General features: G+C 41.1%; 1 protein-coding gene across 12 annotated transcripts in view; it reads left to right on the forward strand.

The window, feature by feature from the left end:
• Nucleotides 1–6,902, forward strand: part of dtnbb (dystrobrevin, beta b) — a 51,973-nt gene extending 45,071 nt beyond the window's left edge. For 9 of the 12 annotated variants that reach the window (XM_029687626.2, XM_029687627.2, XM_029687629.2 and 6 more), the window contains 5 exons: nt 448–607; nt 853–942; nt 1,044–1,103; nt 1,320–1,347; nt 1,599–6,902. In XM_029687626.2, coding sequence (XP_029543486.1) covers nt 448–607; nt 853–942; nt 1,044–1,103; nt 1,320–1,333 — 324 coding nt within the window. In that variant the 3' untranslated portion in view covers nt 1,334–1,347; nt 1,599–6,902. Of the gene's footprint in view, nt 1–447; nt 608–852; nt 948–1,043; nt 1,112–1,319; nt 1,348–1,598 lie in introns of those variants that run through there. The other 3 variants (XM_065004084.1, XM_065004089.1, XM_065004086.1) reach the window with 3 other exon arrangements.
• Nucleotides 6,903–16,907: the final 10,005 nt, after the last annotated feature.

The following is a 16,907-nucleotide window of genomic DNA, read 5'->3' on the forward strand; positions in this document are numbered from 1 at the left end:
TTGGTATGTTTCTATCTTATTTAGATCCTAAACCATGGTGATGTTGGTATATTTCTATAGTATTTGGATCCTAACCCATGGTGATGTTGGTATATTTCTATAGTATTTAGATCCTAACCCATGGTGATATTGGTATGTTTCTTTAGTATTTGGATCCTAACCCATGGTGGTGTTGGTATGTTTCTATAGTATTTAGATCCTAACCCGTGGTGATGTTGGTATATTTCTATAGTATTTAGATCCTAACCCATGGTGATGTTGGTATATTTCTATAGTATTTGGATCCTAACCCATGGTGATGTTGGTATACAGTATTTATATAGTATTTAGATCCTAACCCATGGTGATGTTGGTATATTGCTATAGTATTTGGATCCTAACCCATGGTGGTGTTGGTATGTTTCTATAGTATTTGTATCCTAACCCATGGTGATGTTATGTTATCAGACCCAGACAGGAGGCTCACCCCACTCTTCCCCCAGCCATGGGGCAGGCTGCTCCATGCCCATGCCCATCCGCTCCACCTCAGCTGGGTCCACCCCCACCCACACACCCCAGGACTGCCTGGCCGGGGTGGGGGGGGACGTGCTGGAGGCCTTCGCTCACGGTGAGTGCTGGACCTCCGCTGGACTATGTCCTCCTTTAGATCCAATGTGGCCCAGTGCATGTCTGTTGTTAGTTATCCATTCTTGCCTTGTTTGAGTCAAGGAGAACACAACACCTGTGATTGAGCTGTGCCAAATTTGATTTAAGGATGCATTTAAAAAAAAAAACATGCTTCAAAAATAGCTAGCAACTAAATGCCATGTAAATCACTGACTACAATCAGTGACGGTGTCCTCTGTCTTTCAGGTGTACCTAGAAATCTTCGTAATGATCTGTTGGTCGCTGCAGATTCAATCACAAACACCATGTCATCACTCGTCAAAGAACTCCACTCAGGTTAGTTGAAAGGCACATGACTTCCTGGTTGCCTGTGTTTGTTTTATAACTCTGGTGACGGAGGATATCATCTCTGAATTCTTTGGGTCTTTGTCATGAAGTAGATGATGCTGCAGAGGAAGAGGACAACAACATGAGGAACGGAGGCCTAAGGGACAGGGGTGAATAAGTCTTGGCTCAGTATTATGTTATTAACATTGCTTAGTTCCTGTATCAAGCTGTTTGAGATTTTGAAATGTCATTTCTTTGAAACGTCACTCTAGACTTCTAATTGTACTTCTCCATTCCAAATGGAAGAAGGTAATTGTTTGTGGAAATCATATGTGTTAGTCTTTTATGTCACTGCAAATAACTAATAATTTCTCATTGTTTTCTAGCCGAGGCAGAATGAAAAGAGTGGGAAAAGTATGTATGAATATTCCGATAGCTGTGATATTGTCCGTATAATATCATCACATAGTAACTCATTAGTAATTCATATTGTAATGCAACAAATCTGCCAAGCACCTATGAACAAAACAGAGATCAGAGGAACTTTTTCAGTCCGACATAATCGTCGAAATCCAAACTTCCTCTCTGAATTAGTTCTCTTCGTGGTTACTTTCTACCCCAGTCTAAAAACCATCCTTCTTCCCTGTCTGTCTGTGTGTCTTCAGGCACAGTGAGAGAAGTAAAGCATCGAGGGAGCAACAACCACTCCATCTATACCGGATGTCAGACTGGACATGACTGGAAAAGAGGAATCCAAATGAGAATCAGTCACAACAACCAAACCCTTCTATCAGGCATAAGCACGTAGAGTAATGCATGCTGTTATCAAACAGGATTTCACTGTGTGAACTACTATCAAACATGTTTATTACACCTTGCTGCGGAAAAAAAGCAAGATGCTTCTATTAGCGAGTGTATATGTTGTTCTGTATAAAAACTTAAAGCTGTAATTATTATGTATTGATTGATTCCCCTCATCATGACTGCAACGGTCAAAGGTCTAAAGGAGTGGCTTGCTGTGCTTTCTCTCAACCCGTATTGTCAATAACAGACCATTCTGTGTGCATACCAAATGGCACCCTATTCCCTATATCGTGCAGTACTTTTGACCAGTGCCCTATAGGCCCTGTTCAAAAGTAGTGTACTACATAAGGAATAGAGTGCCATTTGGAACGCTGTCTATCTATCTGTATATACTGTACACATTATACATGACCTTGGGAACACAGCACTGACCACGACCTGAAAGCAACCTATTTTCATGATGATGATATGTTCCCTAGCCTTCATTGCTTTTGTATCATTAGAGACGGCTAGCTAGTATGTTTTCATTAGGGGTTTTGCATGAAGTTGCACTGTCCTGAGTCTGACTGGGTGTACTGTAGGTAGGTAGGTACCATGTTATGCCAGCTCTTTGTGGGTTTATCAGTGTTTCTCAACCTGTGGTCCGCGGGCCAGCACGGGTCCCAATGATGTTGCTGATCGGTCCCTCAGATAGTGAGCTGAAACTGATTTAATCAGTTCTCAAGTGCTAGTTTTAATCTAAGTGGTCTTCATTGGAGGAAGGGCTGTAGCTGGTCCTTGCAGTTCCCTGGTACAAAAAAAGGTTGAGAAACGCTTGGTTCTAATGACTGCTAGGATCTGTAGTCCTGTATATTGTCATGCCTCAGAGTTCACATTGGTCGTGCCCCAAATGGCACCCTATTCCCTATATAGCGCACTACATTTGACCAAGGCCTATAGGGCTCTGGTCAAAAGTAGTACACTATATAGGGAATAGGATGTCATTTAGGACAGCCTGAGTCACATACTGCTGCTACTGCGTGCTCACTCTATGTCGTGAGACACCCTTGCAAAAATATGAGGGCTGTTTGTTTGTTTGGTTAAAGGGAGCCTAGTATTGGGGCTATTGTTGTCAATGCTAAACGTTTAATTTCATCAGGGAATCGTCCCTTTGTTATAAACAGATTTATTATTCTCCTCGTTTTGTCTCAATAAAAAATTAACTAAGCGAGAGAAGCTAGTAAATGCATAGAGAGAGCATTAAAACTGCATGGTTTTTCGTCCCTAATCCACTAACTTGTCACTCAGTAGTAACAGTATTTATTGTCCACGTAAAGTGAAGAGACGGAGAGCATCTCAGGACGGTAGTTTAAATGAATATTATTATATTGTGTGCTCTTTCGTTCAAATATGTTGAGTTACAACATATCCACCTATACACCTGTACGTAGGTGAGGACGGGCGGTACAGAAATCAAAGTTATGCACAGATAAGAGTTGCTTTGATAGCTTTATTTAGTTAAAATAAATGAGGACTGGAACATGTTTATGTGAGAGTTAATAGATAGGTGCTCAGGGACTGTAGATGGAATGTGGTGGTGGCTGGTTTGCATCCCAAATGGCACCCCATTCCCTACATAGTGCACTACTTTTGACCAGGGCCTATTAGCCCTGGTCAAAAGTGGTGCACTATATAGGGAATAGGATGCCATTTGGGACACATATTCTGTGTGGTTAACGATTGTGAGTCAGTAGCCTGGGCCCTAATGGGCTCCAGACCTGTGTCTGTAGGGGTCAGAGACTGATCATAAAAGAGGCTGAAGGGTAGCAGACAGCAAACCTGTGTCTCAATAATCTGGCTTTCTCCAAAAAATGTGCACTCAAGCACTCTTCCACACACATTGAAAAGCATTGAATTGGTGTGAGCATAGACTAAAGTAGAATTTCCACCATATGTATTATATCGGTTCATTCCTTTAAAAAAAACTGAGTGTACAAAACATTAGGGATACCTTCCTGACATTGAGTCGTACCCCCCCCACCCCTTTCACCCTCAGAACAGCCTCAATTTGTCAGGGCATGGACTCTACAAGGTGTCGGAAGCATTCCACCGGGATGCTGGCCCATGTGGACTCTACAAGGTGTCGGAAGCATTCCACAGGGATGCTGGCCCATGTTGTGTCAAGTTGGCTGGAAGTCATTTGGGTGGTGGACCATTCTTGATACACACTGAAAACTGTTGAGCATGAAAAACCCAGCAGCGGTGAAGTTCTTGACTCACTCAAACCACTGTGCCTGGCATGTAACAGATGTTAATCGTACTCTCCTTGTGTTGCGTTTTGTTCAAAGAAATCACCCCAGCCAGTGGTCCCAGTTGGGTATCATTTATTATCTGTAGTTAAATAGGAAACAGCACGTTAGTAGTGCAGGACTTAATGATGTTGATGGTAAAATCCCTTGCATCACATTTTCATACTGGGCATTAACAAAATACACCAATATAATACAAAATATAACGTGGTACTACCTGTGATTAAGTAGGAAATGACATGCTAGTTGTGTAAGACTTAATGATGTTGATGGCTGTCGATGGTTAAATCTGTAGCATGAAAACAACTGTGTTAGCAGTGAGTTTATGTGACCGTTACATCGGTGCATGCTAGCTAACACAGCAAACATATACCAAAGCACATCCCGGAAAGCCCCCCATCCCTATCAGGTACCATAAACCTACACATGTATACATCAGAAATGTACAGCAAACTTGTACACATTGTAAAATATAAATGGAATACAGTATTCTGAACGTGACCAACCCCTTACATCACATTTTCATACTGGGGAGACCTGACTTTCGCGATCTCCCCCTATCTGCAAGAGGGGCCAATAACAACATTGTCATCAGAATTGAACCAACCAATAAGAATGCTTGCACATTAAATACACATTTCTTTAGAGGCAAGTGGAAACATAACCATCTCTGTTACACCTGGCACCTACTACCATACCCCATTCAAAGGCACTTAAATATTTTGTCTTGCCCATTCACCATCTGAATGGCACACATACACAATCCATGTATCAGTTGTCTCAAGGCTTAAAAATCATTATTTGAACCTGTCTCCTCCCCTTCATCTACACTGATTGAAGTGGATTTAACAGGTGACATGAATAAGGGATTGTAGCCTTCACCTGGATTCACCTGGTCAGTCTATGTCATGGACAGAGAAGGTGTTCCTAATGTTTTGTGCACTCAGTCTACATGTAGGGCAGTGAACAATTGCTTACTTCAGGAGAAAGGACAGATTATTGGGACATAGGGCAAGTCTAGTGTTGGCTAAGAATGTTGAATGACTTAGAGGAGAGAAATAGGAGGCTATTGCTGAAGTGCTAATTTTGACTGAGCATGTTGTTTTTGTGAATTATTGTCTGATTTGGCATAAGAACAGCCATATAGTAGCTACAGGTTTAGCGACAGAGGTGGACTGGAAAAGGATACCGACTTACTTGAATCAGGAGAATATTAGGTCCAATAAAACACATGTCTTCTGGTTGATGGAACTTTCTGCTGTTCAGGAGTTCCATGCGTCTCTGAAAACAGTCACTGACATGGATAACTTCATAACAAATGTTCGGCTTAGCAATCTGAAACAATAAATGGCCAGATAGCGAAGAGTAGGGTTTGGTTCAGTTTGGTTTGTCATGATGTAACATGACAATAACATATGAAGGATAAGAATTGGACCAGAATGGTCAAAAGTCAATGATATGGTACCAAACACTGGTTAAGCAATGACCTGTACGGAATTTGTACTTGAGGACTATATTTTGCATTGATATGATGTGTACAGTACAGACAGCCTATCCTATAAACTAGGTACAAGGTCTTACCAACCTATTACACTGTGTCGAAAAATAGAAGAACAAAAAGAGTTTCTCCTTTGTATCCGTTGTTCTAAATGTGATGTTTTTCATTTGGTTATTCATTTGACATGATGTTATCATTCTGGGTGTTATTCTAGTTTGCTTGTGGAATTGAATCATTGATAATGATTTATTTAAAACACATCTCATTCAAGTGAGCACTTGTCTTGCACATCAGTTAGTTGCCTAAATGATTAAGAGGTTATTATATGAAACGGTGACCAATATACTGTAACGTACAGCACAACATTGTAAAATACAAAACATAGAAGTTGCAACTAATACAGATTAAGTCTGAGGGTTTGACATTTTGTTTCCTCTATACAACAATGTATATTCAAGACCTAAAGGAAAATTGAAGTACTGAGATAGAACCTTTGGAAAAGTGAATAATTGTATTCTCTCTTCACTCCGGTCACAGATAGGAATGCAGTGTTATGATTTGAGTTTGTGCCTAGATGTTCTGTATAAAGTACTGTATAAAGTACAACCCATTCATGCAGATATAAGAATATCAGTCAGCCTTTTTAAGTAGGAGTTTTAGTCTCAGTCTGTGACCATGTGGAAAAAGTTTATTTATGTATTGTTGTTCAGGAGGGAAAGTAGTACACTTTTATTCAGCCTTTACATTTGTGCCAAAATGTTTGCAGACTTTGTGTGTCATCATACAGATATATCTACATTCTATATGTTGTTGTTGATGTCCAAATTTTGTCATGATATAATCTAGACCGCCCACATTTACATGGTCTTCCTTAATTAAAATGTAGAATCATTACAAGTTCTAGAGCTATCAACAGTTCTAGAACCACCAACCGTTCTAGAGCTACCAACCGTTCTAGAGCTACCAACCATTCTAGAGCTACCAACAGTTCCAGAGTTATCCACCATTCTAGAGCTATCAACAGTTCTAGAACCACCAACCAACCAACCGTTCTATAGCTACCCCAAATTCCTGAGCTACCAAGAGTTCTTAAGCTACCAAGAGTTCTAGAGTGATCTCCTTCTAGCCAACAAAGGCAATAGACAGGTACATACAGCACTTTGTGATCATGTTTTTTTGCATAGAGAAAATGTGCAAGATGACGAACCACAAGCTTCCCTAAATGTTATTTATCTATCTCTGTGTTATGTACTGTTATGCTTCTGGTGTGCATTTGTTTCTCATGTTCATTTTTAAAACATGGTTTTATGTCACATGACCACTGTCTTTTGTAAATAAAATGAATAAATTGTGAAATATATTAAAAGATTGAAACGCTTGATATGCTTTGAAATGGGATGCCTTTTTGCAGAACTGTATATACTGATTATCCTTTGCCCTATGTACTGCACTGTCTATGTGGCCTTGGAAAGAATATGACTGTCATAACCTTACAGCACAGTTTCAGTATACATCGTTTGCTGTTTTTCAAGTAATTGAGTGGTTGTTGAAAGCCCCAAAATTCTTCCTGGGGAAACAAACTCCCTCCTATCTGATGAGATTAACATTGGTCCCAGGGAGTAATATTCTCTAGAACGTCCAATGATAAACAATATCTCCTGATGTTTAATGTGCAGAAGAACTGTAATCATAACACACAAAGAAGACATCAGACCAGACCACACAGAGAGAGAAAACAACTAGACACTTGGATGTCTGTAGATGAGTGCTATGTCTCGGGTAAGGTGTGTAGTATGCGTGTGCATGTATGCATGCGTGGGAGTGGTTGTGTGTTGTATGTGCATATGTGTCTGTCTATCTGTGCAAGGGGGTCAGTGAGAGCAGTCCCGGCTCCTGTTCTCCTCTCCCTCTGCCGTGGCTTGTGTCATCATTCTGCTGTCCTTGACTGAACCAGACCATGAGAATTAGAGAAAGTCAGTCTACTCTACAGACGTGTGGTGTGATGTGAGGAGCTCCTGGCTCCAGCCATGCTTTCTCTCTCTCTCTCTCTCTCTGTCTCTCTCTCTCGCTCTCTCTCTCGCTCTCTCTCTCTGTCTCTCTCGCTCTCTCTCTCTGTCTCTCTCTCTCTGTGTCTCTCTCTCTCTCTCTCTCTCTCTCTCTCGCTCTCTCTCTGTCTCTCTGTCTCTCTGTCTCTCTCTCTCTCGCTCTGTCTCTCTCTCTCTCTCTCTCTCTCTCTCTCTCTCTCTCTCTCTCTCTCTCTCTCTCTCTCTCTCTCTCTCTCTCTCTCTCTCTCTCTCTCTCTCTCTCTAACTCTCTCTAACGCTCTCTCTCCCGCTCTCTCTCCCGTCTCTTCCTCCCTCCTAAAGAGCTGTCTGCTCCTCCCCTGGGTTTTGTTCTGTTTGTGCTTGTAAGAGCCTCAGCCACTATACTATGTGTCTGACACTGACATAGCCTACTGACATCCTTCTGAAGCAACAGACGTACAGTATGTCCCCATCTAGTGGGCATGTATGGAAATAATAATATATGATAATATATGATAAGTATGAAGAATTTGAATGACTATATCTGTTTAATCAATCCACTAAACAGGTAATTTAGGTCAAATCACTCTGGACAAAATGAAGACGGTCATTATTTGTTATTGGGTTTTATTTATTGAGATATTGGTCTTGAGTATTTGGCACAGATTTTGAAACAATGTAAGCATATATTTTATAAAGATATTAATTAGCCCAATGGCAGTAGAGCAGCAGCCGTTACCCCACTACCTTTAGGACCTGGTGGAGACACGATCAGTCCGTTGGCCCCTGCAGTGTGAGCGGAGCATCTGGCGGAGTGCTGGCCGGCTGGGGAGGTGGAGGACGGGGAGAGAAGAAGAAGGAGTATCCGGGAGCAAGAGAAAACAAAAAGGGTCAGGCCTGGGACTTGGCAAAACGGGTAATGAACACCGTGACATAGCCCGTTATCACCAAACCCTCTGTAGGGGTAGCCTAACCTTTATCGGAACACACACAGTCATGAGAGCCCTGAGAACGGAAGGCAGATTGGCTGCACTCGATTGTGCTGAAGGGAAACAGATAGCCGTTTTGTGCTTTTGCAGATGTGGAGACTGACGATTAGACATTGTGATATGCACTTGAACTTGATGACGGCGTATTTGTAGACACAGAACGGCGATTGTTGCTACAGAATACCGGCCCGTCTGAACATAACGGGGTTTTATCCTTCAAATGGTTGTGGCCTATAAATGGGATAGGCTACAGTCCACCGGTTTACAGATGATAATTTCCCCTGCAAATACGTGTAAAACTTTGTAATTTAGCCTTGACGAGTGACAAATGCAGGTGACCGCCAACCTTGTGTGCACTGATAAAGTATTTAATTCAATTTAATTGTTAGAATGTATCAGATTTGTGTTTTGTGCTGACAATGGAACAGTAGGCCGTAACACTGAATCCACACTCATTTTGTATATTTAAAAAAAGTAACACGTTTTGTGGACGCAATGTCATTATCCGCAAAATGTGTGTCTGTTCACGAAAAAAATCGAACCATGCATTTACACGTTAATAACAACACTGATACATTTACCAATATGTTAAAATGCCTATTGACTATCGCTCCAGTCTGTTCTAAATGTTGCATACACGCTACATTTGTACCAATGTGTCAGAAAGTCTGCCTGTGTGTGTGCGTGGGTGAAAGTGTATCTTGAGCACTTTAAACACCGGCGGTTATCGGTGGTGTAGGACTAGCTAGTTAAAATGGGGGCAATGACCAAAACACCAAGGACGTTTAGCCTATAACAAGACTAGGCCTATATCACAAGCCTTCTGGAGAAATGACTGAAAAGTGTTACTTTTACAATCAACATTAGTACTGTAAATATAGGCTCTAAAGTGCACATTTTAGGCTTTTGATCTCAATTAGGTAAAGAGGTTGTAGGCTATAGTGGGCTAGTCTAGGCCTTGCCTGCAGTCTGTGCAAAGCACTAAGTCTAGTTTCAAAAGATGGGCTATAATGAAAATCTAATATGCATATAGACTGTAATATGCATATTGCATATACTGCATATCATTTGTTTCCGATAAGACCATAGGCCCTACACACGTGTTATATTGTGTGTGTAAGAAAAACTGGAGAAACTAGAGCGAACGGACACTTCTCAGCATCCTAGACTAAATGTAAAGACATGGATCATTTGTCCCTAATAGGCCCTACTGTTGCCTAATCAGATCACTGCAGTTAGTAGGGAGACTGCTATTGATTGAATCCATTGCGTAGGCTAGAATCATGTTCAACTTAATACAAAAACGAAAGAAGAATAAAGTTACAATATTAAAATAATAAATACTTATGTTTTTGTCCTTTATTTTATGTATTGCCAGTTTTTCAGCATGAATGATTCAATTTGTTGTTCTTCATATTGCAGGGGAGGATCATCGATCACCATTTCTTTTTTTTCCATTTATTTTATTCATCCAATTTTGAAGCTTCTTCTGATTTCCGTTAAGAATATCATCCACACGATTTGCACTCTTAGCGATGCCGTCCAACACTGTTGCCACCGCCAACAACGCTGCGTTCAAAAGCCCTGACTACACCTGTGATGCACCTGGGAACAGAATGGTAAGAAACAAACAGCCGTGTAATGCAAATTCGACTGTCGTTAAAGCACTATAGTGTGCTATTACGTTATAACAGTGTGTATTACAAATGTATTATAACATGTCATCAGAGGTCTTATCATGGACTTTTTTGTTGTTGCATCATTAACCTGAACCACTGTGTAATTGATTTTATTCATTTATTGGGGGAAATAAATGGAATTTACAACCCAGAGGATAACACATTAAAGCAATTCTCTTGCTTCCAACATGGTCCCAGATGGAATACACGTCATTTCCATATTATTTCCACTTCATTTCCATATCAAGAATAGACATACCACAAAATACACCCAGCAGATTTAGCCATTGTAGGTAAGGCTTCATATAGTTCAATGAATCGATACGCTGTACAGTTTGTACTATAACACATCATAAAAATGTCACGCTGGATCACTGTGAGTCAGCCACCCATGACCTCTCGTCAACAGAATACGTAACATATGTGGCATCTGACCAAATGACTCAAGGTTTTAGTTCTGGGTTAACCATGATTAACCACCCATTACCCACATTAACAACAGTGACAACTGGGGATGTGAAAGGCCTTTATAAATACATTTAATCGATTGCCCCCCCCCCCCCCCCCCTTTTTTTGTGGTTTATATAACTGGACTCAACCCCATCAGTGTAGGTCATGCTTTATTGATAAATATACCCGTAATATCACCAATCACCACTTTAGCTCAGACCAAACCCATAGATATTGGTGACCAGTGTCTATCGGTCATCTGTCTAATGTATGTTGCTATGTCCTCTACCTAGGGTTAACCAGCTTCTAGGGAAATCAATGAAGAGACACTCCTAAATGCTGGACGCTTATTAGTCAATATAACCAATTAGCAATATCACCAATATCAGTTGGAGCGCAGAGAATTGAGCCGTAGATAATAGCCTATTAGTTTCCAGTCACCACTGTCTATATGTCATCTAATATATGTGGTTAACCAAGTTCTATAAAATCAATAAGGAGACACTATAGGACCCCTAGTGATGAAAATATGAAACGTCTGTAACATGATCGCATAGGCCTACTGTACACAGTAGTTAAAGCGTCCTTAACCACCCCCCATGGTAGCTTTCTGTATTATGTGCTGATTGTGCCTGTTAGAAAGATGCCACTGGTTTGCTAGTGTGACGTGGGGCGTTGGCTGTTGTATGATGAGCCTGCCAGCCAACTGCTGTGTTATACTGGGGCATTTCCTCTCTTCCTCTCTCCTCTACGACACTCTCCTCCCATCACACTGCCTGCCCAATGTATTCTTGTTGCTAAGCAACAGCCATTGCCTTAAATAAACCGACTTCCGACTGAAAATAGTGCCAGAGATATCGAATAGTGCCAGAGTATGTTATAGGGTTCACACAAGGCAATAACAAATAGTCATTGTATTTTATGCTCTGTAGTGATTTTTACATATTTTAGTCATGTGTTGTAATGGTGTGTTGTGTTTCATTGAACATTTTCAGGATTTTGTCAACACAACACGAGACTACATGCCCATGGAATCAGACAGCGAGGCATCATTTAGGGCTGCATATAGACATTCCCTATTCTAGAATTACGCCCTTGCGATTACCTTCTTTCCACGCTTGGTGATTTTTGCCATTTTGTGACAAGGGGGTTGGTGACAGCTAATCCCTTATAGAATGGCAATAGGAGTGCATGCAGTGCCAATACTCCTTTGGTGGAGGCAGGCTTAACCAGGCACTAGGGCTGTGTCCCAAATGGCACCCCTATTCCCTCTATAGTGTACTACTTTTGACCAGGGTCCATAGGGAACTGTGTAGGGAATAAGATGCATTTGGGACGCAGCCCAAGATAGGAGGAGGAGGGAAATCACTGCTGGAGAAATAAACAACAATGAAAATGCAAAATCACAATTTTATGAATCTAATGTCAAATTAGAGGATTATGTGAATGATTTGAAATATTGCATATGAATCCAGGTCTCGCCCAAGTCATATTAAACAAAACGAGGTTTTCAGGTCAGTCGATTTCCATGTACTAGATACTAGATTTACTACAAATAATGTGACTAGATAATGTGGCTGCCTTTTTGTTGTTGACTGTGGTCCATCCCCTTTAAAAAGCCACGGCTGTTTTTCATCACCTGCTCCCAGTAGCTCCCACCTCGTGATGCCGATAGCTGGTTGCTAAGCAGGATTTGGTCTACTTCAATGAATTGTTCAAGCTTGTCTCCCTTCTTTCCCCAAACAACACACCCACTAAGACACTCAGTGAGTTAATATTGAGGCCCTGGGTCTGTATTTACAAAAAGAGTCTCAGTCAGAGTAGGAGTGCTGATCTAGGATCAGGTCCCGCGGTCCATATCAACTGATCAGCACTCTGAGATGCTTTATACAAGCCCAGAGCAACTCCAGGGGTGCTGGGTCAGGGTGGATATAGGGCCTTTTCTTAGGGGGAAGACACAGTTTTATTCATCAAAGGAAATGTGCAGGAGGGGGTCCACACCAGGGCTGTGACGGTCATAAAATTTAGTCAGACGGTGATTGTCAAGCAAATAACTGTCGGTCTCACGGTAATTGACCGTTAATTAACACAAACCCATTTAGCATCTCCTGGCTTCCACACATAGAATTACAAGCCATTTAAAAAGGTCTTAATAAATCCATGTAATATAACCTACACCTTCACAATAAATCCATTATTTATTTTAGACAGGTCTAAAGAAACATGATATGAAGAAAATGTTGTCTATTTCAGAAGAAAATAATAGCATATTCTGATACTCTTGAGTTGTCCTTATGTTAGGGTCCTGATGTGGCTATATCAAATGGCTGTGGGCTACACTAGTTCATTTAGCAGATAAGATTTGCTCATAATTCTGTGGCATTATTTTACATTATTTTATAGTATGAAGAATACAACTGAACAAAGCTGAATAAAATATAAATATTTTCTCCTAACGATTTGAGGGAGTGCCCACATGCGGCTATTCTGTGTTGAGCGGTTAACAAAGAGATAGGAAATGTGAGTTTGAGTTTAAACTGAGTTTAAATGTATTTGGCTAAGGAGTATGTAAACTTCCGACTTCAACTGTATGTGTGACATTTGTTTTGATTTAGAATGTACCATTATCATGCACCTGTCTCGAAACAGGGACAGTGGGAAAAAATACATATCATCTATCCACTTGAATAGTGAATGGAGGACAGTTTTCCCGTGGTTAATTTTCATGCCAGCCATGTAGGCTATACTCCTGTTGTAAATATAAGCAATGTGCTTAATATTAGGAAAGTTGAGAAATAACTATAGTAGGCCTAGCCTATAGAAAGCTGATGGGATCCTCCTCTTTCTATTAGCGGCCATCACTCTGTTTTCTCCCGCATAGCCTATAAAAATGTTGAGCAACGTGAGATCATTGATTCGATTTTCAAATATATTTGCATTGATGTCAGAGTGATTAGAGGGACAATAGAGTGCTGAGTACCAGACATTTACCACGTTTGGTAGACTACTAACAACCATCAGCAGCATCAGAGCTCGGAGAAGCCTAATTACCGGTGAATTTGACTGCCTTCATTACTCGTGACCACCAGTGTGGCGGTAATACGGTCACTGCAACAGCCCTAGTCCACACACACACACACACACACACACACACACACACACACACACACACACACACACACACACACACACACACACACACACACACCACACACACACACACTCCCACAGTGTCTTTGTAACAGTGTCATTAGGGAATGTATCTCAGTGAGGTCAGGCTCTGTGGTAGTAGCTAAAGCTATAGCTCTCACTTCACCCAGACTCAAAGGGACATGTCATTCAAATCCCATCTGTCCCATTGTCTCTCTTCATCCTAAAGAAGCACAGGATAGAGACCTATTGAGAGAGAGTCCCTAAACTGTTCAAGAGTTGTAATGTATACTGCATACTGAACAGGGTTGAGGTCAATTCCATTTAAATTCCAGTCAATTCAGACAGTAAACTACATTCCAATTCCACATTTTTGTCATTACAAAACAATTAAGTGAATTGGAATTGGAATGAGAACTTCAGTGTACTTCCTGAATTGAAATGGAATTGACCCCAACCCTGTACAGTATACAGTTGCACTATAATTAGAATCACATTACACATTGCCTCTCAATCCTATGGGTGATGTTTACTATGCATTTCGTTTTAACTGGGTACTTGTGATTCTAATCTGTTAATGTGCATTTGTTAAGAGTTGGAATATATACTGTTTACATAAGAGCTAATCGGTAAATTCAGGGTACATTTTTAGGGTCAAAGTAGACACATTCAATAAGCTAGTTGATAGTAGTTAGATAGCTAGTTGAATGATGTCACATTTTTTTTGTATGGTTGGTTTGTGATTCTACCTGACTCTACTGTGATTCTATGAGATTCTACCTGATTCTATTGTGATTCAAACTGATTCTACTGTGATTCTATTGTGATTCTACCTGATTCTACTGCAATTGTATCTGGTTATACCTGACTCTTCTGTGATTCTATTGTGATTCTAACTGATTCTATTGTGATTCTACCTGATTCTACTGTGATTCTATTGTGATCCTACCTGATTCTACTGTGATTCTATTGTGATTCTACCCTGATTCTACTGTGATTCTATTGTGATTCTACCTGATGTTACTGTGATTCTATGTGATTCTACTGTAATTGTATCTGATTCTATAATTCTTCTTGAATCTACTGTCCTTTTATTTGATTCTACTTTGATTCTACCCGATTTTGCTTAGATTTCCTCTGATTCTACTGTGATGCTCCCTGATTCTACTGTGATTCAACCTGATTCTTCATACGAGGATGAAAACGTTGTGTTGTGTGTTTTCTTTTGACAGAGCGAGATTGATAATATTGTGTTGTGTGTTGTCGTTTGACAGAGCGAGAGCACGAGACTGGACAAGGAGCCTGCACCAGAGGAGAAGCCAGCTAAAAGCAACACCAGCTGTAAAGTGGTCAGGCCTGCTGGGAGGAAACGCAAGCCGATACCTGTGAGTAGATCATCTGTAATAATATCTTTATTGGGCTTTTCCATTTAACATTTACATTTAAGTCATTTAGCAGACGCTCTTATCCAGAGCGACTTACAAATTGGTGCGTTCACCTTAAGACATCCAGTGGAACAGCCACTTTACAATAGTGCATCTAAATCTTTTAAGGGGGTGAGAAGGATTACTTTATCCTATCCTAGGTATTCCTGAAAGAGGTGGGGTTTCAGGTGTCTCCGGAAGGTGGTGATTGACTCCGCTGTCCTGGCGTCGTGAGGGAGTTTGTTCCACCATTGGGGGGCCAGAGCAGCGAACAGTTTTGACTGGGCTGCGTGGGAACTGTACTTCCTCAGTGGTAGGGAGGCGAGCAGGCCAGAGGTGGATGAACGCAGTGCCCTTGTTTGGGTGTAGGGCCTGATCAGAGCCTGGAGGTACTGAGGTGCCGTTCCCCTCACAGCTCCGTAGGCAAGCACCATGGTCTTGTAGCGGATGCGAGCTTCAACTGGAAGCCAGTGGAGAGAGAGAGAGACATTTCTTTCATAACCATCAATGGAGAAACATCGTGCGGACCTGAAGACTACACATGTCGTAGGTTTATTGTAAAACGAGCTAAATTTACAATTTGGTTATTTAAAATGATCCCAGATATGTTTGTAAACAACAGTTCAAGTTTCAAGTTAATTTGCCATATGCCATCGGTCCTATAGCATACACTATGTGTTTACAGTCATTGCAAAAGGGATCTCTTACGAAACTCCACCACGCAAAGTGACATTGTGCCTCAGTGTTTTCACAGCTGTGAGATGCTTGGATAGCAGTCATAGGGGAAATCACTGTGCCAGAGAATAGACATTTGAAATGATTTCACAATTCGAATAATATCATTACATTATTTCAGATATCTGGATAGTCGAAAAACATGTTTTTCTGTAACTTTGTTTAAACTTGGACACTTGTTCGCTGCGCACCCTGTGCAGCTCGGCGGCAGGGTGGGGGGGGCAGGGGTCGGTGTGGCGGACTAAACTCCACTCCATGGTGCAGGAAGTTTCTGATGAGACCAGGCTTTGTGGAATCTAGCTTTGACTACATCGATTTGTCCAAGGTCAATACTTTAAAATAAAAATAAAAATAATAAAAAAAAATATATATATATATGAAACGCCCACCTAGTACCTATGTTTGTCCTCTGTCGTTGCGTGCCTATCTTTGTTTGCTGAAATCCATACTTTTTTCTATAAACATTAATCAAACACAATCACAGACTGTTTCCTTATTGAGATTCAATGGGCACATGCGCATTTGCGCTGAGTTGCCATCTCAGAGCAACAGCAATGAGCAAACATTGTCGGAGATAGATTCTACAAAGCCTGGTCTCAGCTGCACGGCGATGGGGAAGTTCATCATAAATGGACCCTGGTTCGATCACAACCGGCCGTGATTGGGAGTCCCATAGGGCGGCGCACAATTGGCCCAGCGTCGTCTGGGTTAGGGTTTGACCCGGGGAAGGCCGCCATTGTAAATAAGTTAAATAAAATAAAAAATTAAGTATATGTGGCCAAGATTGATTTCAGCAAAATTTTGTTGTTCTTGGTGTTATGATAGTTAACACCATGATTGGGCTGAGTTTCCTGATATTCCATGTCTGTCTTGTCTATGACCTCTGTGACCTTTGGCAGGGGGCCAGTTGTCGATCACTGGGTTGTGTTTCGT

This window comes from Oncorhynchus nerka, linkage group LG18 (genome assembly GCF_034236695.1).
Source record: "Oncorhynchus nerka isolate Pitt River linkage group LG18, Oner_Uvic_2.0, whole genome shotgun sequence".
Lineage (NCBI taxonomy): Eukaryota > Metazoa > Chordata > Actinopteri > Salmoniformes > Salmonidae > Oncorhynchus > Oncorhynchus nerka.